Source organism: Ursus arctos, unplaced genomic scaffold (genome assembly GCF_023065955.2).
Source record: "Ursus arctos isolate Adak ecotype North America unplaced genomic scaffold, UrsArc2.0 scaffold_29, whole genome shotgun sequence".
NCBI classification, from domain to species: domain Eukaryota; kingdom Metazoa; phylum Chordata; class Mammalia; order Carnivora; family Ursidae; genus Ursus; species Ursus arctos.
Window position 1 is genome coordinate 10,117,757 of NW_026622974.1, and position 25,444 is coordinate 10,143,200.

Sequence of the window (25,444 nt, forward strand, 5' to 3'; positions counted from 1 at the left end):
GCACATCACAATTATAGACTTAAAAAAACAAAAACCCCTGTGTATACTCAGAACCTTCTGAGGATTTTTTTTTTTTTAAGATTTTATTTATTTATTTGACAGAGAGACAGCCAGCGTGAGAGGGAACACAAGGAGGGGGAGCGGGAGAGGGAGAAGCAGGCTCCCAGGGGAGGAGCCTGATGTGGGGCTCGATCCCAGAAAGCTGGGATCACGCCCTGAGCCGAAGGCAGACGCTTAACGACTGTGCCACCCAGGTGCCCCAGGAACCTCTGAGTTTTGCCTTACAATCAGCAGGGAATGAGGGGGTTCCTGGACAGGTGGGTAGTGAAGATGATTCTATGTGATGATCAGCTGGGGATAGGGGATTTTATAACATAAACACCCTTCCAAAACCCATGTGAAAGAGACTCTGACATACATTTGAAAGAAATCACCTATTTGCCTAATGAAATACTTAGGATCTAGGAATAAATTTTTCCAAATTTCTCCAGAGGAATAAAATATTAAATAATTCACTGTAACTTGAAATGTTTAATATCTAGCGTCTAGTAACTGAGGTTCTGTTAATTATGCCAGGGCATATTTCCTCACAGATACAAAGACACAGCCTGACAAGATTCCAGAGCTCCAGAAATAAAAGGAAAATCTTAAAAGTTTCTAGAGGAAAAAAAAAATCACATTTCTCTAGAAATGGTTTTATATGACTATTTCAATCACCTTTTCTAAAACTTAGTTCTTTAAAACTTACCCTATAATGTGAGACATTAACTTGATTATTTTGTAGTTAATGCATAGTTATAATTTATTTGGATTGAATATGGACTAAATATGAGGAGTGTATGTACATGTGCATGTGTGCTTGTTAATAAAATGAATTCCAACCACCAAAGAAAGGAGAGCCAAAGACAAATGTTTAATTTATAATAAAATAATATTTAATTTATTGTATTTTATACAAAATAGACTTTGGTCAGATAGCATTTGATCTCTGGTTGCAAATAGTAAACATGCAAAAAGAATTAAGCATAAGAATATTCAAGTAAAGACAGAACATTACTAACTAGATTATTTTTTAAATCAAGAAAGCACCACTGAAAGCAATCATGTTCTTGCTCTACACAATATATTTCTTTCGTATTTCTTAAATAGATTTCTTACATATTGTTTTATTAGCTTTACTTTTATACCTTTGGGATTGAAGACATAGTATTTATATTAAGAAACTGACATAATCAGATGTGTTGATTTCTTTGTAAATTTACAGCTATGGGGAAAAAATACAAGAATATACATGGAATGTTCACCCTACCTACCCACTGGTGAGAGTAGTCTGGGACTCCTAAAGAGAATCCATTTGACCCTCTGTTTAAAAGTCACATTCCTTCAACCAAGCGGATCACTGAGTGTCAAGAAACAGCTCCAGATTGTGTTCAGATTGTTCACACTGGACATTTGGGGCTGAGGACCTATCCATTCTGTTGTTCTTGTTGGATGCTGCCTTTTAAAAATTTTAAACCTGATTCTAGATAATGGGAAAGGAAGCCGAGGAGTGGTATTTAGTCTTAGGTTTCAGCTGGTTGTGGCCGTCACGTTCATTCATCGTCAACTTCTCTCCCCTTGGGGACCTTTAAAGAAAACAAGATTAGGGCACTTTATAGTTTCTTTCACTTGGGCCTCACAGAGCTTAGTATTGAAACACACAAGGTATTTTCCATAATTATTATTCAAGCTTAGAAAGAAGTAGAAATAACAATTGTTTGTCTTAAGAAAAATAAAAAAAAACAAAAATATTTACCCTACTCACCTTGACTACATTCTCTTTACCAAACCTGTTTTCCCTGAAAATCCCATTGAACACATCAAAATATCTATCACTCTTAAGCTTTGCAGGAAATAATTTGGGGAAAATGTCAATGGAGTAAAGAGGTAGAAACTAGAGGATAGAAAGAAGATGATGTTATTCATAAAACCTCTTATCAGATTCTTCACTGAGATTCTGCAGCCTTCCACATTCTACCTGTTTTTGCCTACTCACATATATGCTACAAAATCTCATGCTACTGCCTGGGATTCCTATTATATTTATGAGCACCTCTTTATTGCTCTCAGAGGAGCGAAGGACATTTGCCTACTAAATTCTGTCTTTTCATCATGTCCTTTATGCTTTGGAAAAGACCTTAACTTCCGATTTTATCTGTCCAAACATATTGTCTCAATTTCTCTCTACAATTAGGCAGTTTATCCAGTTTTATCACAAGGATGCCAAACAAACTTGGAGGCTTCAGGTGAGCAAAACTTTCACTGGTATAGTCATCGTTTACGTTCTTAGAACGCTGTACAGTACCTCCCAATAAACAGAATCCTCAAAGAAGAATTCCGTAGATGACAGTCCACAGACAAGGAACCTGAGAATTAAACCTATGAGAATAGGGAGAAAATAAGTCATGTTATGATGCTGAAGAGGAAAACTTACTTACATAGTAATAAAAATACTACTATAAGGGGCACCTGGATGGCTCAGTTTGTACAGCAGGTAACTCTTTATCTTAGGGTTTTGAGTTTAAGCCCCACACTGGATGTAGCGATTATTTAAAAATAAAAAATATATATGGCTATAAAATCATCCCCTTGAGATTACGTGATTACTTTACTGTCAGCAGTTTAGAATATTTTCAAATTTACCAGTCAATATGTTTATCATCTATTATGTTGACCACACGCGGCACAGGGAAGTGTTTACTTTTCATCCTGACCTGTGATCAGCCCTCCAACAATTGCTGTTCCAAGCGAAGAACCCAGGGCAGCTGCCTGCTTGACCACGCTAGACCTAGGAAGCCAAAAGAAAAGATGGTGTTCTATTTCCAGGATACCAAACAAATCTCATTTCCTGAGGGAGCGGATGCTTGCCATCTTCAGGCCAGAGAGCAGCATTACACCAGCAACGGAACATAACAATTTTGGTTTTATTTTGTATTTTCATTTTCTTTGAAGTTCTTGAGCACTGTTAAAATGTCCTTATAAGCACGTAAGCAAAAATCACCTTTTTCTTCAGGATTGATGAAAAGATTTTCCTTAGAAAGAGTTTAGTATTTTCTAAAAATATAGCAACAAGTTCTGATCCCCCGTCTGATTCGTTCAACAAATATTTATTGAGTACTCACTCTGGGCCACTTTCCATTCTAGGCACAGAGGATGGAGTAATGTGCCAAATAAACATGAGTGGCCATCTTTCCTCACCCCATCCCAAAAGGAACAATTGAAATTTAATTAAAAAATCAATAAGATCAGAAAAGCTAATTTTAGCACATAGTGTAGAGACCACTTATTAAATAGATTTAAAAAATCTCTGTAAGTCATCTTAGACATAGTTACTTTAAAATAAAATTAGTAAGAAAAGTACCTCATAATTTTGGGGAATGGAAGAATGTCATAAAAAGCTATTGAAATGCATAAGGTTGTTATAGGAGTAACAGAAGAACTAGAAATAGGACTACCTCTTTGGCACAGTACCTCACTCTTAGCAGGCAGTTCGTAAATAGTTGTTGAAGGACTGAATGTGTGACTATGGGAAAGCAAACAACTGGAAAATGAGAGGGTCTTGGTGCCTCATCTTCATCGTCCAAGGGAGAGAATGTACTAAACTCAGATTTCCATTTTTTTCTTTTTATTTGAAGGGTTTAAGTTCTTTCTACTATATGAAAAAAATTGTACTGGTAACACACACCCATTGTAAAAATATGAGAAACCATTAGTCCAGAAAATGAAGGGAACAAGTTTAATTTCCCTCAAATCTTAATCAGTATAAAAATGTAAAATAGAGACATATATTTTTATAAAAAGGCAATCACATTATAATACTGATTTTCCCATTAATCCTTAAGTGTCCTTTGATGTCAGCAAATGTAGACCTGGATCATAATTGTAATTGCTACTCAGTAGTACGCTGTAAAAATGTATTGTAATTAGAGTTCTAGAGGTTGGATCCTTAGGTTGCTTCCAATATTTCATATTTTTTAAAAGGCTGTGAGAACACATCCTCTTATGAACATGCTTCTGAATTTGCCCAGTAATTTCCCTAAAATAAAACCTATCTAGAAATGAAATCATTAGTAAAAGTTTATACATTCTTAAGGGCTTTTTGAAATTCATATCCCCATTTCTCTACTTTAGCCACCATTCAGTATTATTATTCATTTAATCTTTATCAACTTAACTGAAAAATTGGTAACTTGGGCTAACTTGCATTTCTTTGATCACTAGTGAGGCCGAATATTTAATATATATTTATTCACTTGGTATTTTTCTTTTGTAAACAGCCTATTAATTTTACCAGAATTTGCCAAAATCTTTTCCAAATTAAAAAAATATATATATATTTTTTAAATTACATTTTCTTTTTTAAATTTTTTAATATCTTATTTATTTATTTGACAGAGAGCAAGACAGCCAGTGAGAGAGGGAACACAAGCAGGGGGAGTGGGAGAAGAAGAAGCAGGCTCCCAGCAGAGGAGCCTGATGCGGGGCTTGATCCCAGAACCCTGGTACCAGGCCCTGAGCAGAAGGCAGAGGCCCAACGACTGAGCCACCCAGGCTCCCCATAAAAGATATTTTTGATAAAAAGTGTTCCATGATAAAACAGGGTTGGGAAACATGAGGTTTAACCAATTAACCACATAATTAGAATTAGGCGCCGTACTGGAGGAGATAATGCTAAGTGAAATAAGTCAAGCAGAGAAAGACAATTATCATATGATTTCTCTCATCTATGGAACATAAGAACTAGGAAGATTGGTAGGGGAAGAAAGGGATAAAGAAAGGGGGGGGTGATCAGAAGGGGGAATGAAGCATGAGAGACTATGGACTCTGAGAAACAAACTGAGGGCTTCAGAGGGGAGGGGGTGGGGGAATGGGATAGACTGGTGATGGGTGGTAAGGAGGGCACCTATTGCATGGTGCACTGGGTGTTATACGCAACTAATGAATCATCAAGCTTTACATCAAAAAACAGTATGTACTGTATGGTGACTAACATAATATAATTAAAAAAAAATAACGGAATCAAGTACATGTTGCCCATTCTAAAAAAAAAAAATGACACAGCAAAATCTATTTGTCTGTAAACTAGACACTTCCCACTAGATAATAAAATTCTTTCTGTTTCTGAAAAAAAATAAAGAATTAGGCGCCGTAATGTGCACAGGTGTCCTTTAAGAATACGTACTTCTTGTTCTATGCTTACAAGAAACCTGATTTGTGTTTTAATATTCTGAATAGAAACATCTGAGTAAATAGTCTTGGCTTTTTGCCAAATATTTTGTCTGGTGTGTGGGACGTGTGTGAATGTCACCATGTGACTGGGCCTTCCAAGGCTCGTCATCCACCCCCACCCCCAAATCCCCCTGAGCACATTGAGAAGTGGCTGTTCAACCTGAACACCCAAGGACTAGACTCTCAACAGCGGAACCTACCCCAAATCCGGCCACCCAGTGAGACCCCTCCTGTGAGAGCCAGAGAGTCTTGTTTTATTGCCTCCATGGAACTGGTGCAGGCATGATGCTCAAGAATTCCTTTACTTCTAACCATGAGGCATAGCTTAAGAGTGTTTGCAGAGTGTTTACACACCATAGCACTTAGGAGTTGAGCTCATGGACTCATGCTTTTACCATGCTTGATTTGCGTTCAAATATGTTAGTGTTTGGTGTCAACAGCATGTTAAGTCCTGGAGAGAGCTGCACGAAAATGCGGATATTTCTGGGATTGTTCTCCAATTTTGCGAAGGGGGCAAAAAAGACAAAACAAACAGAAGAGATGGGTCAGCTCTAGACATGAAAGTGAGAGCAAAGTTTCCATTCAGTAGAATATACGATTAAACAAATTTTGTCAAATATTTATCATGACTGGTCTCAACAGAGTTGAATTTTAATCTGTGAAAATGAAAGAGATTTTTTCTCTTCAAATTATTCAACTCTAGCCAGTAGTCATTTTGAGACGTTTTCAAACATATTCACCTTTTCTTCATACTTTCAAGGGGTTTTAAAAATTGAGTGTTTTGATTCCTCCTTCCTTAATCCCTGAGTGATCTGGCCTCTCTGATCTTCCTAGCTGTTTTGCATGGATGTCTTTCATATCAAATTGTTCCAATCTTGTTACCTAAAAGTGACAACTGATGGCCTTTGACGTCGTTTTATTGTCCTGGATTTGACTGATAACTGTTCTTCCTCCTTCGGCCATTTAAACACTTATGCCCCCTCTGGGAAGAATCTAGGTCTGTTAGAGCTTGAAGGGATTTTACAGAATAAATAGTATAATTCCCTTATTTTACAGAACCGCAGAAGCTAAGTGAGTTGTCAAAGGCCCCATTATTAGTCAATAGCAAAGCTGGAGCCATATGCCGGGCTTCCCGATTCCCCAGACCCAGCTGCTCTTCACATTGGGCTAATTCATTGTTCTATGCGTTGATCGTAGGAAATGACAGCTCAGCTCATCACAGATGTCCTCTCCTCCATTTGGGTGAGACTAACTAAAAGAGTACACCTACTGTAATCTGATTGTGATTATGCTATTGCCCTATCTGTGAGGAGACACTTGCCTATGGCAGAAATATTTAAATTAACTCTGTTAATTAAAACAAACAAAAAACAGCCACTGCTGATAACCTTGGTTAAGACACATCTTCCCATCTGATTCTATTCTCCCACTTGTGTCTCTTTGGCTTCAGTAAGGATGATACTAACGATGGCGGCCTGGGTTGCTAAAGAAACAGCTTTCTCATTACGAGATTCCTCCAAGAGTGAGATAAAACGTCACCGGACCTCAAGGTTCAGGAAAACCCGTTCTTTAACTCACGCCTTAGATGCTCCCAAGACTATCGCCACAATGCTTGCGAGGCCTCCTACCACACCAGGTAAGCCATGCAGGTTATGAACACCGCATGTATCATGGATCTTCAGTTTATCAGTAAGACACGGCTATAATTGTAAAAAGAGAAAGGTTTATTATTTTGTTAGACATACTGAAGTCAATGACTCAAGGACAATTTTATCTATAGCCCCTTTTGCCATCATATCTAAAACCCTCTTAAGTCAAAGAATCCAAATACGTTGGTGACAAAACTACTCATGTCAGTTTTTAGCAGATGGATTTGAAGGTGAGTGATTTCAAGTCCTCCTCCTTCTTACCTACTGATGATATTCTGAATCCTCTTAAGAGGACACAGAGTCCTTAATTATACAAAACAAACAAACATCATCAACAACGAAAACTTTAATGAAACTGCCCTGAGGAAAGCAACACCAGTAGTTAACATTCAATTCACACTAATTCTTTTAATAGTTTAATATCAGATTCTTTCCTTGAGCACAAAAGAAGTCGAGGAAGAGTAGAAACCACTGGACACTGAACTCTGAGTGGTATTTCTGACAGAAGGGAAATGACCCTCAAACAGGGTCTGATAAAAGGGATTTTCATAGCTTTTCTCTGCTGGTGGGATAGGAGAAGATGATGGTGCAGATTCCAAGTTCGACTGAGACCATACTTACAGTCAGGAACTTGAACCCAAGCACAGAGACAATTCCCGCAACGCTTCCAATGATCATAGCACCGTATGGGTGAATCTCCATGTCCGCACAAGTGCCCACAGCAACTCCTCCAGCCAGGGTTGCATTCTGAATGTGAACCTGTGGGGAGCACAGAAACACGAATGGAGTGAGCTGAATGAGGCAGACTTCAGAAGGAATGGAGCAATCTATCTAGGGTTCCATGCATTCCATGGCACATTCTTCAGTTCAAAGGGCTATAGATTCTTTTTTAAAAAGAAGATTCTTTGCAGTGATGGATTGCCTTTCTTCCAAGCAGTTGACGTTTGATATCTTTCTTGCTGGGATTCCTTGGTAGTGACTGAGCGATCAGGTTAGTGATGCCAGTTTGGGGAGGGATGAGAGGAAAATCAAAGAGGTTGTAATGGAAAGCTTGGGTGTACACAGCATAGTTATTCTAGCCATGGTATGTCTATTTATTCAGTTTGAGAATGCGTTTGTGGTTATCATGAACCAAAAGAGCTCTGTGGCTGCTGTGTGCTTTGTGGAGTCCACCATATTCCAATATTCAAAGAGGGAATCTAGAGACACCAAATGCACATTTGACATGAAAGACAACAGCTTTCACAAATGTCACTGTATTGAGAACATCTCAAGATGGTGGAAAGAGTCACCAATTGCCATTTACCAGAATTCCTCAGTAGAATCATGTTCTGGCTGTTTCGCCTAAGGAGGAAAGCCCATCACTACTTTTAAGAGAGGACCGAGCTGTACAGGTATTTTTTTCTTTTTTTGTTTTTAATTTTCTTCCATTAAACAAATTGTATAGCTTTGAAATCCATGTCCTTAGCTATGCTTGAAAAAATTACAATATCCTTTTCCTCCCTCAGGCTGGAAAAGAAGAGCAGCTGATGTGTGGATTACTCCTTCACAGACATTTCTCTAGTTCATAGGCAAGAAACGCAAAAGACCAACTTGGGAGGATTAAAAAAAAAAGTTGTGTTTTGAAATAATTTTAGACAGGTAATAGTTGCAAAAATACTGCAGAGTTTCCATATATCCCTCACCCAGCTTCCCCCAAGGTTAATATCTTATGTAATCATAGAACCAGGAAACTAGCATTGATAGAACACTATTAAAGGTCTTATTTGACTTTTACCAGTATTCCCCCTAATGTTCTTTTTCCTTTACAGAGTCTTATTCAGGATCCCACGTGGCTTTTAGTTGTTATTTCTTCGAGAGGAATATTTGCAGTTAGGAAAACAGAATCAACTTGCACCCTCCCCCCATTCTCTTTTTCTATTCTTGGCAAGTCCTGTTTCTAAGGAAGATTTTCTAAGACCTTGGAGATAGTCAGCTCCCTCATTAAAGCAATATGCCTCAAATCTTTGATTTTTGCCTGACTATGTTCCTTAGTAGGCGGTAAATTCCTTGAGAACACTTTTAATTTGCCACAATACAAATTCGATGAAGAAGAAAATGAGCGTGATTTTCAAAATATTCTGCAAGTTTGCAGTGTTGTGATTTGTTGTGGCAGTTCAGCAGCGATGCAGAAATGACCTACTCATCTGGGCAACCACCAGTGTGACTTAGGGAAGCTTCCATGGTGGTTAATATGTACTGACCATATCGAGCTTGCCTCTCTTCCCCACGAAGCTGGAAAACGCATAGGCTGTGAGCACACAGGCAACAAGAGAGAAGTATGTATTTATGATGGCCATGTACTGTTGCTCTGTAGTTTCCGCGATGGCTGAATTAAAGCTGGGCCAAAACATCCATAGGAAAAGAGTCCCTGCGGTAAACCACAGAAAGGGATATTAGTACTGGATATGGAAGACAGTCCAGGGGAGAGAGTTTGCCTTGGGTACTGAATCAGGCAAATTCATCTCTACTCACCAATCATTGCAAACAAATCTGAGTGGTACACAGACTCCTCCTTCTCATGCCCCCTTCTCAAGTCTGGCCGATATAGGACACCTGCTACCGCCAAGCCAAAGTAGGCCCCAAAAGCATGGATCGTCATTGATGCTCCAATGTCAGAGGCCTGAGGGTCAAAACATTCGTGTTATTAGAGGTGAAACTGCGTCTCACTACAGGAGGAAAGTCAATGAAGGGACTGCTTCACTGATTAAACAATAAATTAAAAGAAGGAATGGATATGTCAGAGAAAGAATAAAACAGGAGAGTGAAATTTAAAAAAATACAGGCTTTGGAGACATGCAGAACTGACTTCCAATGCTAGGCCAGGTACTTCCTTGCAATGGGACTTTAGATAAATTGCTATACTTCTCTGGATCTCTGCTTCTGTAAAGTGGGAAATATTACTCGGCTAATATAGTTGTGGTGAGACTTAGTGCGGCCATGTTTGTAAAGTGCTAGGTCCTTGTGGATATGCAATTCATTTTAGTTTACTTCTCTAGTTTAGGGAAATTCTTAGTGACATATTATGCACTGCACTTGTTTCAAAAGAAAGATGTTCTTTGCATTCATTTTCTGTTACAGTTAAGGCTCATTTAACTGCAATTCAAAGACCTGAAGCTTTAAAAAGCCCAAGTCTTTCCCATATTTCTTCACTGTGTTATATGATGATGTGAAATCCAGCTGAGGTCCAAGATTCACCTGAAGCAATATATTTAGGTCCTCTTTAGGATAGTGTATGAATTTGATCCAGTTTTCTACATTTTCCTACCCCAAGAGGGAAAGTTTGGAGTGCCAAAGCTGAGGCATAGCTTTATTGTACTTATTAAGGTAGGAAAATGATACAAACTTATTAATTTATTTAAGATTTTCATACGTAAAAAACTCCTATGTACCTTTCTGGTCCAGCTTAACTGTCACTTCCTCAGAGAGGCCTTCCTTGATTCCACAATCTAAGTTAGGTCTTCCAGTTATGCTCTCCCATATTCCCTTCTACTTCTTTTTCATAGTATGTATTGCAATTTTTAATAATATGTGTGCGTGCTCATGTATGCATGTGCCTATGGGTGGGTGGGTGATATAGGATACTCTATTCGATGTCTGTCTTCTCTATAAAGACAGGGACATTAACTATTTTGTCGATCAGAATCATCATCACATGACACCTAGAAAGTTTTCAAAAGCATTTTCTGTTGAGAGAGAGGGAGGTGAGTGGGGGATGGGTGAAATAGGTGATGGGGATGAAGGAGCGCACTTGCTGTGGCGAGCACCAGATGATGTATGGAAGTGTTGAATCACTGTATTACACACCTGAAACTAATATTACATTGCATGTTAACTAACTGGAATTTAAATAAAAACTTAAAAAATATTTGCTGTGGAATTAAATGTTCAATAGAAACAAGCAAAATACTGGGGAGTGTCCAGAAATAGTCTATTGATTATCCTCAGGGGAATCAATGAGATTTTCATGCGGGAGAAAAAATTTGATCTAGACTTTAACAAAAGCTAGTCAGGGGCTCCTGAGTGGCTCAGTCAGTCAAGTGTCTGCCTTCAACTCAGGTCATGATCCCTGGGGTCCTGGGATAGAGCTCTTGGAGCCCTGCATCAGGCTCCCTGCTCTTCCCCCTCTCCTGCTAGCGCTCTCTGTCTTGCACTGTCTCTCTCGTGCTCCTTGTCTCTGTCTCTGTCTCTCTCAAATAAATAAATAAAATCTTTTAAAAAGAAAGAAAGGGTTATTCATCTAGTAGTTGAAATATAATAGGAATTGACCACTGATAGGAAATATAATGTAATAAAAAGAGTTGTGGAGTTGAGAAAAATCTAGGTTTGAATCCAGATTTGGGTAGTCATTCAGCATCTGTGATCATTAGTTGTAATTTGTATAAGAGTAACAACCTAATACCCAGGTTATAGTGTGGCGGTGACAATGAAATGAGGTAATGTTGATAAGACTCCTGGTTTACCAAAGACACTCAAATAAGTGATGGGTGTAATTACACTTGCTATGCTATCGTGCTCACCGATCTTTGTCTATGTAGAGTGGGCATCCTTTAGGTGTAACCAGAACTGATGTCCAAAGCTAGTAAGTATAAATCCTCTAATCCTTACCTGAAATATCTCACCAACCACATATTCATTACCAGCAAAGACAGCGATTTCTATTATTGTCATGATCAACATTTGGGCTGGGCTTATTTTTCCCAGGACAGCTCCAAAAGAAATCAGGACTGTGGCTGTACTGAAGTCTGCATTTATCATGCTGAGGGAAAAAAGAAAGAATACATCCAAGAATGATGCACACCCAACATAAAACTGTGAGCTGGGATGAATCACAGCATCACTTCATACAGCGTGCAAGGGCCCCTCCGCACCGTTCCCCATCAGATGTTCTTCCCAGGTACACTTTCACACACTCTCACTTCCTTACCCTTCTTCTTGCCATCTGCCATACATTCTGGTTGCTCCAGCATTTTCCTTTATTTTGACCCACCTGTTCTTGATCTCATTTAGGTTTTTCTTTATTTTTGTTGATCGATAAATGAATTACTTTCTACAGTGCTGACATTTCAAAATGTAAATATAGGCATGTACAAAAAAAGCTAGTGGAGGATTTTTGTTCCCTGTAGCTGAGATGGAAGGAATAACCTTTAACAAAAGGGAATTTCTTGTGTCCTTAAAGTCAAATGAGAGAGGATACAGACATGAATATATGACCCAGCTCAGTAGAGCAAGGCGTTGATTCACATCCTGGGATCCCAACAATCTTCTATCATCTCAGGGAGACAGTGTGCTAGCTGACTGACAAGAGACCAAGCAGAGAAACAGATGCTCTGAAAACACAATGGTTGAAAAATAAGGGATGCTCACTTTTTCATTCCAATGTAAATTGTCTGTCCATGGTGGTGCAGGATTCCCTGAATAAAAGTGCCCCATTGGAGGCCCAAAGCAGCAATGAGTAGATTGATGCCCACACTACTGAAGCCATATTTTTTCAGGAAGGTCATGAGGAAGCCAAACCCAACAAATATCATTACATGCACATCTCGGAAGACTGGAAAAAAAAAAAACAAAAAAACAGAAGGGAAAAAAAAATCTGTGTTAGGGGAGAACGAAGAAAATGTTGCATCATATAGTATATCCCATTTATTAAATGCTACATCCTTTATATAAATCACTGCAAAGGGAGAGCATTAACCGGGCAGCCAAAGACTAGACTCCAGTGCCAGCCAGCCTGCCTGCTTACCAGCCATGAGATTCTGGGCAAGTCATTCAATATTTGAGCCTTTTCTTGGAATACCATGTGCTCTCATATCTGAAGAGTTTTCTATTACTTTCCACCTGAGGAAAACCTCGCAAACCACAGTGCAAATATCACCCGCTCTTGCAGACTTTCTCAGTTCTCCCAGGGAAAATTAATATTTCCTCTTGTCTTTTACACAGCATTCTACATATACTTCAATTCAGCGTTTGCCATACTGTATTAGCATTTATTTAACATGAGTCATGTGATAACAGTTCCTTGATGAGGTGTTCCTCTCCTGCACTGACTATGAGTTCCTTGGTTGAAGGGATTAGGACATCGTCATCTTTTGCTCCCCCAGGATTTGGCATAAAAATCTTCATATAGGATAAGAGGCAATAATGACTAAATTAATGAGCTCCAGTCTCCATTTATTATACAGATACGAATCTGTATAATAGCACCGGCCCTGGAAATCTTAATCAGATCAGTATTCAAGTCCAATGGGATAACGTCTTTGTTAACACTTTTGAAGCCACTGTTAAAAAGAAAAAAAAAAAAAAGGCCCTATCCTCTTGAGGAGCAAATATTTTACCTGGTGTCTGGAAATGTAAGCTAAGGTCCCCTAGTTCTAGTACATGGTTGTGTGACCTTGGGCAAGGGATTTATTCTCTCTGAGCTCCAGCATTTTCATCTGCAATACTGAAAAGGCCCTGTTTCACAGAGGTAGTCTGCGTGGGATAACCTCTGTGGGAGGGAATATGCATTAAAGCACTATAAATAAAACATATGATCAAAACTAACTAACTAACTAACTAACTAACTAACTAACTAACTAACTAACTAATGAAAGATATGCTCAAATATGAGATAGGGGAACTCAAAGTACAGCTTCATTAGTGAGACATGTATTTGGTTGAACCATATGAAATGGAAATTTTTGCATTGAAATTATCAATGAAAATGAGTCAACTATTGGCAACTTCTTGTGGTTCAACCTAATAAATACACAAAGCAAATTGAGAACAAACTGGGCACAAATATAAAACCAGAGAGAAAAAATAAAACATGTAATGTTAAATGACTATTAACCATTGTGGCCAGGGGTTTAAGTGGAAATAGACATGAGGAGGACACACCTCAAAAATATATCTCAGAGGAAACTGATGTTAGAGTCCAATTAATTTGCCTAAAGGGTGGGTTAAGATTGGAATCCAGGCCTGACTCCACCAATTCCTCCAGTCATTGAACACAGTAGGGATGGATGTAAAAATAACCAAGGCAGAATGCTGACTTCACAGGCACTCAAAGACATGTTACTACCCCTTGGTTCTTTCTACCTCTGTTCTACCATCAGGCTCAGCATACAGTGTGTTTGAGGTTGGGAGACGACACTACTCAGGTTTGTCTACTGTAGGAGATGCTGCGATACAAGGCCCAGATACCCCTTTTAGAAATGAAGAGCTTATTCTTTCCATTTTTCCTGGCTGTAGGGAGTGTTGCCAGCTGATAGCCCTAAGTTCTCGAGTCTCTCTGGGAAATGCTCTTGCCTTTCCCTGGGGTAGCCTGTACCCAGTGACTGATTCACATGACCATCCCCTGGCCTCAGGGAAGGACCACCTGAAGCTAGACAATCCCAGTCTCAGGATACCCTGTGGGGTCTCTCCCTGCAAACCTTCTTGCTATGGTGTTGATCCTTAAGGCACTCCTTACTAAACTTTTTCCGGCTAATGTCTGTCTCTAAAGCCTGATTCCCAGGGAGCCCAACCTGTAGCACTTTCTTTATGGGCTTCATTCCTCTCTGCAGAACTTTCCTGACCTTCTCTCCTGACACAACTTGCAGACCACATTAATTTCAAACTTTGCAAATTAAATTTGATAAGCTAATCTGCGACAGTGATCCCACCCAGAAGTGGATGAAGATGTTCACTTTCCAAAGGTACCCAGCATTTCAAAGTCTCTTTGCAAGCATTTGAAGGGCTTTTTTGGAGGCATTGGAGATTTATCCTAAGGTATTACTCTATGACGAATAACAAGACAGACAGATATGGTTGACATCACAGATTGAGTCAGTAGGGTCCTTCGGTGACCTAGAAGCCAATCTAACTTGTGGATGAAGGTAGAAAATGAAAGAATAAAGAGAACGAGAATAGTCCAAACCTACCATGATTCAGGCACACACTTGTGTCATTCACTTTCAACCCTATCCATAAAATGAGCCTTTTGACCATTTTATTGTTCATTGGAGCTACCTCCCAAGAAAGGCAGTTTGAGGAGGACGAGAAAGGAAAGAGTAGATTTCATTTTTTTTTTTAAAGATTTATTTATTTATTCGACAGAGATAGAGACAGCCAGCGAGAGAGGGAACACAAGCAGGGGGAGTGGGAGAGGAAGAAGCAGGCTCATAGCGGAGGAGCCCGATGTGGGGCTCGATCCCATAACGCCAGGATCACGCCCTGAGCCGAAGGCAGATGCTTAACCGCTGTGCCACCCAGGCGCCCCAGGAAAGAATAGATTTCTGAAAATTGTCCCTTGTCAGTGCCTTTGAGGGGAGTCTCCAAGAGGAGAATGCTGCACAGTCGTCTAGTTCGGATCAGCGACAATCTCAATTACGCCAGCGTTCTGGACGCCCACCCTCATCTCATTATCTACCCAGGGAACTTCGGAATTGGGGATTGGGATTCTACATGACCTCTTGATGGGCAATGGTCAACTAACGTGAACCTGTGGGGTTTTGAAATACAAGTGACCATATATATTATTAACTGTGCTCTGATGGTTTTTTCCCCTCAAAGACTATTACTGCTTTTTGCCACAAGGGGGCTTAAGAACCTCATCTATTATTTAAGTCGCTGAAGAGCTTATTAGGTTGTGACAGCTCTTGACAGATAATGATTCTGTATAAAAAGTGTGGATAAGAAAGATCTGTAAACAATTGGGATTCTATGTTGCCTTTTATCCTGCTCTAAGAATTTGTGGGTGGCGACTAGAGAGAGGGCCATGAGTTTAATTCAGTAGTGCCAGACTGCCATTAAAGGAATAAAGTGTCCTCTGTAGGGGGAAAGGAGATTGAACTTCTGTGAAGTCTTCCAACAGGTTTTAAGAAAGGCCAAGACTTGTCTAAATCAGATATTCTCAATAGAGTGTGATTTTAGTCTCCAGAGGAAATGTAACAATAGCTGGTATCTTGTTTTCCTTCCATCATTATATTGTGATAGGATATCTTGCAAGCCCTGGTAACTTAACATGCTTAAAATGCACATGATGATTCTGACTCACTTTCCACCACCACTACCACCATCAAATGAATGAAACTGACCTGTCCCTTCCCTCTATTTCCTGTATATGCCTGCTGCCTCGAACGTCCTCTCCATCCCAAACCCAACACTTCTTGACCTGGCAAACTTCTATACTCCCTTCAAGAACCAGATCACAGCTGTAACATCGTACATATTCCTCTTATTTTATTTCATTTGCTTATGGGTTTGTCTGTTTTTGTTACCATGTGTGCTCACTTGTCATTTATTCAAATATTGAGCAAGCACTGCCACTAAGGCACTCTTTCAGGAGGAAGTGAATCCTAGTGTGAAAGCAGGACTCCAGATGTGGCTTGTCCCTCATAGGACCCCAGCAGAAAGGCTGGCACCTGTAGCTTTTCAGGAGATGCCTCAGTTATTCATGAATAAGTGGATCACTGGTGAGGGCCACCGAGAATCTGTCTAATGGGGATTATCAGGCTCTTATTTAGAAAAATTGTTTTTCTGGATCAAGTGGTGAGAATTGTTCAGCGGGCAAGTATAATTAGAAAGTGTTTGGCTTTCTTCTTTTATTTTGTTTTTGTGGTTTGTTTTTTGCTTTTTTAAAGATTTTATTTATTTATTTCACAGAGAGAGAGAGAGGGAGAGGGAGAGCGAGCGCACCAGTGGGGGCAGGGGTGGGGGGAGAAGCAGAAGTAGACTGCCTGCTGAGCAGAGAAGCCGGACTTGGGCTGAATCCTAAGATCCCAGGATGGTGACCTGAGCTGAAGGCAGACGCTTAACCAACTGAGCCACCCAGGCACCCCTCTTGGTTTGTTTTTTAATGGTTAAGGGCTGGCAAGGTGTTTGCCGGGCACATGGGCACATAGCTTATTGCTCTTAGAGAGTTTCAGTCCTTTGAACCACTGGGATTATATTCTGAGCTTGTCTTCTCTGAGAGAAAGGTATCCTTGGGGTGGTTTCTTTCCTCTCCCAGCCCCCAAAAAGTTTAACTGCAAGTATTTCAAATATCTAGAAAAATAGCACAATGAATATATATGTACTATTCACTTAGATTTATCAGTTGTTAATATTTTCCATGTTTGTTCTGTCTCACTCTCTTCAGATATATATGTACATATTCTCCTTAACCATTTGAAAGTAGGATGACATTTTGCCCCTCACCAAGTTAGCATGAGTTTCCTAAAAAGGACATTCTGCTAAATAACCATAACATCATCACCACATCCAAGAAATATGACATAGATAGAAGACTATTATCTAATATAGAAGCTATGCTGAAATTCCTCCAACTGTCCCCAAATTGTTCTTTTATAAGATTCTTAACCCATTATCCATTCAACTTTCATACATTTTTTTGGTTTGTCATGTGTCTTTTTCTTAGATAGGTTCTCCCAATGCTTTTTATTGTTGTTGGTGTTTTGTCATTTATATAGAATGTCCTCCAATTTGCATGTGTTTGACTGTTTCTCCATAGAACGAGACTCAATATTCTGGGAAGAGTATTATATGGGTGATGTTGGGTACTTCCCATTGCACCACACTAGGTGGCACATAATTTGTTTGTCCTATTACCGGTGATAGTTAATTTGACCATGTGGTTAAGACTCTTCTGCCAGATCTCTTCACCGTAAATGTATGTTTTGCCCTGTAAACGAAAAGCAGTCTGTGGGGCAATTCTTTCACACATGTGTTCTCCAGTAACTTTACCTGATGGTTTTTGCTTTCATTGAAGAATCTTGCTGGAATCAATTATTACATTTTTAATTTCAAAATTCTAATTTTATATATCTATTATTCTTTTTATATTAATTAGTTGGCATTCTTCTATAAGGAAGAGCTCCCTCTTTCCCCCTTCCCCTCTTTGGAGAATACTTCTATGGGTTCACTATATCCTTTATCTTAATTTCAGTGAGTTACTATCACCACATCATTATTATTTGTAATTCTGTGTTTATCCCCAATTGGTCTAGTTGGTGCTGCTTCAAGCAGGATCCTGTGTTCTTTGGGCATATCCCCATTAGTCTTTACACCCTTGGCAAACCTTGTGCTTTCTTTACCCTGACCTGGAACCAACAATTTTTCCAATGAGCCCCTGAGTGGGGAATGGTATTTAGAAACTAGGATTTGGGTTCTACTCATGCTCATTGCTTCCAGTCCTTTCCAGTAGGCAAAAACTATTCCATCAAAGGTAACCCTCAGAGTTCTACTGGAGGCTGATATCTTATTGTTAGGTAGTAAACCACAAACAGTATGTTAATTCAGTAATAGAAACAATTCCAGGTAACACTTAGAATAACAGCAAGCAATTCCCTAGGAATCATTTACACTCACAAATCAGTGACTCATTACCTGTAACATATATCTAGATCTGCTAAATCTTTTGGTAACAAATGAGCTGATTAATATCTGAGTAAATATAGAAACACATTCTTATATGTAGATTTAAAAAAATAAGTCATTGTACTTCATCCATTGCTGGTATTGAAATTCATAAAATAATGTCTAGTGCCATGTACATCCTTTGTCAGTTTACCTATACCTTCAGTGGTCCCCAAGTGTGATCGGCACATATCTCGGGGTCTTGGAGACACTTTCAGGGAGTCTGAGAGGTGAAAACTATTTTCATGATAATTCTATGGTGTTACTTGCTTTTTTCACTGTGTTGGTATTTCCAGAGATGATGACACAAAGGTATGTCAGACTAGGGGTCCTTTAGCACTGACGAAAGCAGTGGTATCAAACTGAGCTGGTGGTTGTAGTATTCTTTTTTTTTTTTAATATTCTGTTCAAATTCAATTTAGTTTACATATAGTGTATTATTAGTTTCAGAGGTAGAGTTCAGTGATTCATCAGTCTTTTATAACACCCAGTGCTCATTCCTTCACGTGCCCTCCTTAATGTCCATCATCCTGTTACCCCCATCCCTTCACTCCCCTCCCCCCCCCAGCAGCCCTGTTTGTTTCCTAGAGTTGAGTCTCTTATGTCGAATTCTTAATGATCACTCACTGGCAGAGGGAAAAAAAAGGGAGGTTTTAATTAAGAATTTTTTGATGAAGCAGCAAAAATTATTAATTTAGCTACTGATCTTCTATGTGTCCTTTTAATATTTTGTAGGAATTAGTCTGTGGAAATGTCATTATACATATACATACATGATGGGATCTCAGAAACAAAGCACTTTTGTTATTGTTTGAGTACCAACTGAATGAGCAGGTTTTTTCCATGGAACTTTATTTTTACTTGAAATAAAAGACTGACATAAACTATGGTTTTTCAGACAGGTATTGACATTGTCTGAAAAATGAGTGAAGTGAGGTTGTCATTTCAAAGAAAAGAATTGACAGTATTTGTTGCCACCAATACCTTTTGGCTTTAAAAAAAAATTAGAATTTCAGAAAGTTTGTGTCGGTCACTGTGAGCTTATCATCTTCTGGAGACTTCTCAAGGGTTTTCTGGTGAAATGGTTGGTGGTATTAACATGTATCCTCTTTCATTGTTAATGATGAAATATGTCAATGTTTGGAATATTTGCATAACTGTGAATCAATATTTTTCAAATGATTAATGCATAACGTAACAAGATCACACATGAGTAGAAACTACTCCAAGTGTGAGACCAATGGATTTTAACGTAACAGAGTATAGCAAGATCATGGCTGTGGCATTAATGTCCCATAGACATTAAAGCTGTGTGTCTGTAGAATTTCTAATAAAATGTTGACAGGCCTCAAAGGGCCTTCTTCCTAAACTGTCCTTTTCTCTACTCTGCCTACAGGTTAGCAAGAATTAGCTGACTGTCAGTCACGCTTCATTCCTTGTCAAACTATCTGCCTCAGGACACCTGGGTGGCTCAGTCTTTAAGCATCTGATTTCAGCTTAGGTCATGATCCCCGGGTCCTGGGACGGAGCCCCACATTGGGCTCCCTGCAAAGCGAGGAGCCTGCTTCTCTCTCTGCCTGCTCTGCCTGCCGCTCCCCTGCTTGTGCTCTCTCTCTTTGACAAATAAATGAAATCTTAATATATATACACACACACACATACACACACACACACACACACACACACACACACACATCTGCCTCAGCAGAGTGACCAACATTTGCTAGATGCCATGAGGGCCAAAACCCCAGAGTTTAGCTTGTCTCTCAGACGAGTGTCTATAGTGTCATTCATGACATGAAACAAGATATTCAGACGTGCCGCACACGTCCACCGTTATGCGTGGGGATGGTCTGTGTGACAGCATGCACTGCTCTGCCAGTCAGAAAAGCAGAGCAGATGGCAAGCAAGAGGGATGAGTAAACCTATATCTAACTGACTTTACTTAAAATATAAATTAATATTCTGCCTTGCTTGTTTGTGAGAAAATCGTACCTTCCAGCACCCTGCAACTGAGAACCGCTGTAACACGCCGCGAGCCTCTTAAGCAGGAGCAGAGCCTTCCAGGTGCTTGACTCCTGCACTTGGTACAACCCACGGCACTAAGCAGGCACCCCCACGGGTTTGACTTGAACATTTCTTCTTAACAAGCAAATATTTAATAATCTTCTCTCTAATGATTTCGGCTGTCACGTAAGTTTTGTGTAAGTTGATTTGAAATGTAGGGGAAAGTGTAGAAAATGTAGGAAAAAATATATATGTATAACCATGATCAGGCAGCTTCTGGGCTATTCTATAAAATATTTTAGGCAGGAATAATATGGCTGAGTCATTGAATGGCTCTAGGGTCATCATGTCTGCATGAGAATACTTCCCATTATATAAATCCCCTCAAAAAATGAAGGAATGAGAGAACAAATATTATATGGTTTTATAAAGCTTAGACCTATGCCATAGAACTGTCATAAACATTGCTACTATTTTAAATGATTTAATAAATTTAATATTTAATAAATTAATAAATAATAAAATTATGTGTGCCTTATTTAAGAAAACAATGTATATCATAGGGATACATCACTACCTCTCTCCCTGGTTAATGATGTAATGGATATGCCCCGCTCCAAATAGGCAGTCAGTTAATGGGAGTTATTATTGTTTTATTAATTATTTCATTGCCTTCCCTATCAAACTCGAAACTGAATCCGTTCTTTTCTTCGGGTACCATTCCCAGGGAAGGATTCTGCTTTCAAAATATATTAGGTGCTCACACTTTTCTTCCCATTTCAGAGGAACAAACTGCTTTCCTTTTAGAATATTATGAAACCCAGAGTACATCCATTTACTTCCAATATCATCCTTAACATCACTTCTTATGCCTTAGGGTCCGCACATGAAATCCAGGCTCCCTTCACATTATTCCACTTGTTTCTACTCTCTCCTTGAATGGTACTTTAGACTCTTGGTTGTTGCTATTATTGTTGTTTGGGGGGTGATATGTTTATTCCTTGCAGAACTAAGGATCAATTTAAGGGAAAATTAATGTCATTTAGCAGATGTAGGTAACACAAAAGATTAATCAATTACTTTAATTTTTGTCTTCTTATGCTGGTATTTTAATAGACACAGATTCTATCCAAACACATTCACTACAGAGACTGGAAGCCATAGACCAGATACCTCCGCATGAACTTATAATACCCTTAGTACTCATAAGTATCACAAATTCTATAAGGTGCTCCAGTGTGGAGTTCAAGGGGTTAGAGAATTCAAAGATTTTACATTCTAAGGCCCCCAAATGAGTTCACATTCTGAAAAGCCCAAAACGCATAATAAGAAGTAGATGGTTTACTCACAAGGATGTAACTCAAGGGATTTGTCCACTCTTGTTGAGTTGGCGACGTTGAGCTGTTGGATAGTATTCTGCTCTGTTTCATACTTGACAAAAAGTCCAAATAAAACAATCATAGAAACCTCCAGTACAATGGCCGTGATGGGGAATGAGAGCTTCATGTTTGTGGCAAAGGACAGAGGCACACTGAGGGCCTCACAGGCTGTGGGAGGTTGATAAGCACAGAGGGACTGCTCTGTGTGTGGAATTAGGCTGCATGTTCAACTCACTCCAATGACGTTGCAAGAAAAAATGGGCAAGACTGATGAAAACACTCCCACCTCTTGGGGAGAATTATGCTCTGTAATCAAATCATTCAAAATGCTAGTTTGAAGAATATATAATGTAGATTTGAAGAAGTCCGGCTATAGAAATGATCTATTGTACACAAGTGTCTAGAATCTTATTTAACATAGTTCAACAGACACTTCTTGAGCTCCTATTGTATGGCAGGCACTGAGCTAGGCTCTATAGGAGACATGAAACTAAACAAGATATAGAATGGTTCTATTAACTTCCTTGAGGAAGTAAAGAATGTAGCTGGGAAGACAGACATATACACAAATGAGTGTTTAAAAAGAGGTAGGTAACATAATAGTGGTTATAAAACTATTAGAGAACATATATAAGGCAGAAATTTATTTTGTCTCGGGCTAAGAACACGAACACATAAAATGATATTGATGGGGACATTAAAAAATAAATAGGCTTTATTAGTAAGACAGAAGGACTCGCATAAGGCTTAGAAGAACATGGCATATTTAAGGAATAGCAATTAGTTATGCAAAGCTGGAATATAGTACAGATGGGGAGGGAAGAAGAGAGTGTCTGGGGATAAAGCTTATCTGGGTTGTAAAAGGCCTTGCGTTCAATATTAAAGATACTAGATGTTGAATATTAGTCAATGGGCAATGAGGAAAATACAGCCCTGTAAGAAGTGGTTTTGCTTATTTAGGATAAGGTTTTTCTTGAATCCATGCTCAGCTTTACAAATGTAAGTTATCAATGCACAAATATGTTGAGATATATTTTTAAGTCTTAAAAAAGAAGGGAGTGAACTTCAGCATGGACATAGTAAATCCACACTCCTGACAAATAGTCACTTGTAAGTAAGATGCCAAACACTTAAAAAATACGGAGACAGTTCTTGCTTCCATCCTGTAATTGTTCTCATAGCGGAATAGAGAATTTTGAGAACGTATAGCTAGCAGTTAAACAAAATTACAAAAATTATTTTTTAAAGATTTTATTTATTTATTTGTCAGAGAGAGAGAGAGGGAGAAAGAGAGAGGGAGAGGTAGGCAGAGGGAGAAGCAGGCTCCCTGCTGAGCAAGCAGCCAGACATGGGACTTGTTCCCAGGACCTTGGGATCATGACCTGAGCAGAAGGCAGATGCTTAACTGACTGAGCCATCCAGGCATCCCTAAATAAAATTATTTTAGTAAGTCTCATTTCCAAAAGATTCTATTCAGAATATAAGTGCAAATGACTGTTGGGCCAATTCTATATCACAACAAATGTTTATAAAAGAAAGCAGCAAGTTTGTTTTGTTTTGGTTTTGTCTTTCTGCTGTATTTGTCCACAATAGAACATATGATATTAGGACTAAGTGATCTTTGATATTTTCTAAATCTACAATCCAAAGATTTTGGAAATGGCTATTTTCATCATTCCTCACAGGATAGCACAGCAGGAGTGGGTTTGCATGCTTAGCTAGGGGAATACACGTATCCATTCCACACTTTGATTTCCAGTTTTGCAGTGGCCTGAAGATTGTTCATGAGAATTCCAGCAAATTGTAAATGCCAAAGTGTTTCTGTTGATAAACTATACACCAGGCTGTTAACAAAAACAAAAACAAAAATCCACAACAAAAAAACCCCAAATAAGTCATATAGTATGAATTGCAAGATCTAAACATATCACAAATCAATATGGCTTTAAACTATTCAAAAATGATAAAATATAGTAGATATTGGAGTATTGACCATTGAGGAGTTCAGATCTGTTGCCCGCCTTCTGAAACTTTGCACTGAAATAAGCTGAATCATGTATAATCTGGGAAAATATTTTTCTTTTTTAGCTCTTCACTCAAACTGTTCTAAATGGAACACCCTTTCCACACATTTTCCGCCCATACTTTACACACATGGGCCTTCAGTTCTCAGATAAAAAGTTACTTCCTCATCAAAGTCTTCTTTGACTTCCCATTTGACCCAGGGTCTTGCTAGTATCTCTCATTGAATCGTGATCTCCTCTTTCATAGCACTTCTCATAGTGGGTTGTATGTGCTATGTTTCTGTGGTGTTTGTTGGTTTTATGACATTTAAAAAATAGTTATTTTCCCCACTCCCTTGTTGCTCCCCGAGGACAATCCCGTATCCTTTAGCAATCACTCCCTTAACCCCATTCTCCCTAAGCAACCACTGATCTACTTTCTGTCTGTATTGATTTCCCCATTCTGGACTTTCACATGAGTGGAATCAGATAGCATGAAATCTTTTGTGACTGGCTTCTTTTACTTAGCACAAGCTAAGTAAAGCTTCATTCATGCTAGAGCGTATTTCAGTACTTCATTCCTTCCCATGATCAATTAATATTCCCTTGTACGGCTATACCGTATTTCATCCATGTGTGTGTGTTGACAGACATTTTGATTGTTTCCAATTTTGGGCTATTTTGAATAACGTTGCTATGAATAGCCATGTACAAATTTTTGGTGTCGACGTGTTTTCATTTCATACATTGAGGGGTGGAATTTCTAGATCATCTGATAATTCCATGATTAATTGTTTGAGGAGATGCCAGACTGTTTTCCAAAGTGGCTGCACCATTTCGTATTTCCATCAGCCGAGTATGAGTATTCTGATTTCTCCCCATCCTTAGCAACATTTGCTGTTCTCCGACTTTTTGATCTAGCCATTCTAGTGAGTGCAAAGTCATATGTGGTTGTGGTTTTGATTTGCATTTCCCTGATGATGAGTGATGTTGAGCACCTTTTCATGTGCTTCTGACCATTTGTAATTCCTACTTGAAGGAATTCAGATTCTTTGCTCTTTAGGTAATTTTTTAAATGTTGTTGAATTGCTCCGATCCAGATTCTTGGCAACAGTCACTCACTCATATACCATAAAGTGAATCTCTTAAACTGTCTCTGTCTCCATTTTTTTTCATCCTTCAGGTGGCAGTGAGGATTCCTATCCCTCTCAAACAGTTGTTTGAAATACCAGGCAAGACAGTATATATAAAGGTACTTTATAAATCATAAAACGATGAGAAATCTAGGCTATTAAAAGGGCTATCGAAGTGACACATATATAGGGCAGGGTTTTTTTCCTTGGAAAAATTTGAAACTTCTGTATCAAAGTACAATAAATTGTAAACATGAAGACACATTATTTCAATAATAAAGTCATCAAAATGGTTATATCCTATCAACATTAGGAATCAGAAAAGATTTTTAAATGGTTTATTTTAAATGCTTTTATGTTTACAAAAGTTGCAAAGATAACAGCATTCCTTATTACCTTTCATTCGGTTTCTTTCTAGTGTTAATATCCAACACAATCATAGTATAATGACCAAAGCCAGGAAATGACGCTGGTACAATATCAACTAAACTCCAGACATTTTCTTTAGTATCCCACCCTATTTCTGTTTCAGGGTTCGGTCCAGAATCCATGTTGCATTAAGTCATCAGGCTTTCTTGGCCTCCTGT

At 38.8% G+C, this 25,444-nt stretch overlaps 1 protein-coding gene across 1 annotated transcript; it reads right to left on the minus strand.

Annotated features, from left to right (window-relative positions):
• Positions 1-1,200: 1,200 nt before the first annotated feature.
• RHAG (Rh associated glycoprotein) lies at positions 1,201-21,848 on the minus strand. Its single transcript, XM_026507273.4, has 10 exons — positions 21,692-21,848; positions 12,324-12,507; positions 11,565-11,715; positions 9,432-9,579; positions 9,161-9,327; positions 7,539-7,676; positions 6,847-6,968; positions 2,754-2,827; positions 2,345-2,418; positions 1,201-1,625 (listed from the first exon to the last, which is right to left on the minus strand). Exons 1-10 carry the CDS (start codon positions 21,846-21,848, stop codon positions 1,593-1,595), a joined length of 1,248 nt encoding a protein of 415 aa, XP_026363058.2. The 3' UTR covers positions 1,201-1,592.
• Between the last annotated feature and the right edge of the window lie 3,596 nt (positions 21,849-25,444).

What these genes read in the sequence shown, in the direction of transcription:
- RHAG (XM_026507273.4), bottom strand. Translation starts at nt 21,848, where the DNA reads ATGAAGCTCTCATTCCCCATCACGGCCATTGTACTGGAGGTTTCTATG. An exon ending in AGAGAGGCAAGCTCGATATG is followed by an intron (nt 7,677 to 9,160) that starts GTCAGTACATAT and finishes TGCTCCCCACAG; the next exon opens with GTTCACATTCAGAATGCAAC. An exon ending in TGTTGGAGGGCTGATCACAG is followed by an intron (nt 2,419 to 2,753) that starts GTCAGGATGAAA and finishes CTATTCTCATAG; the next exon opens with GTTTAATTCTCAGGTTCCTT.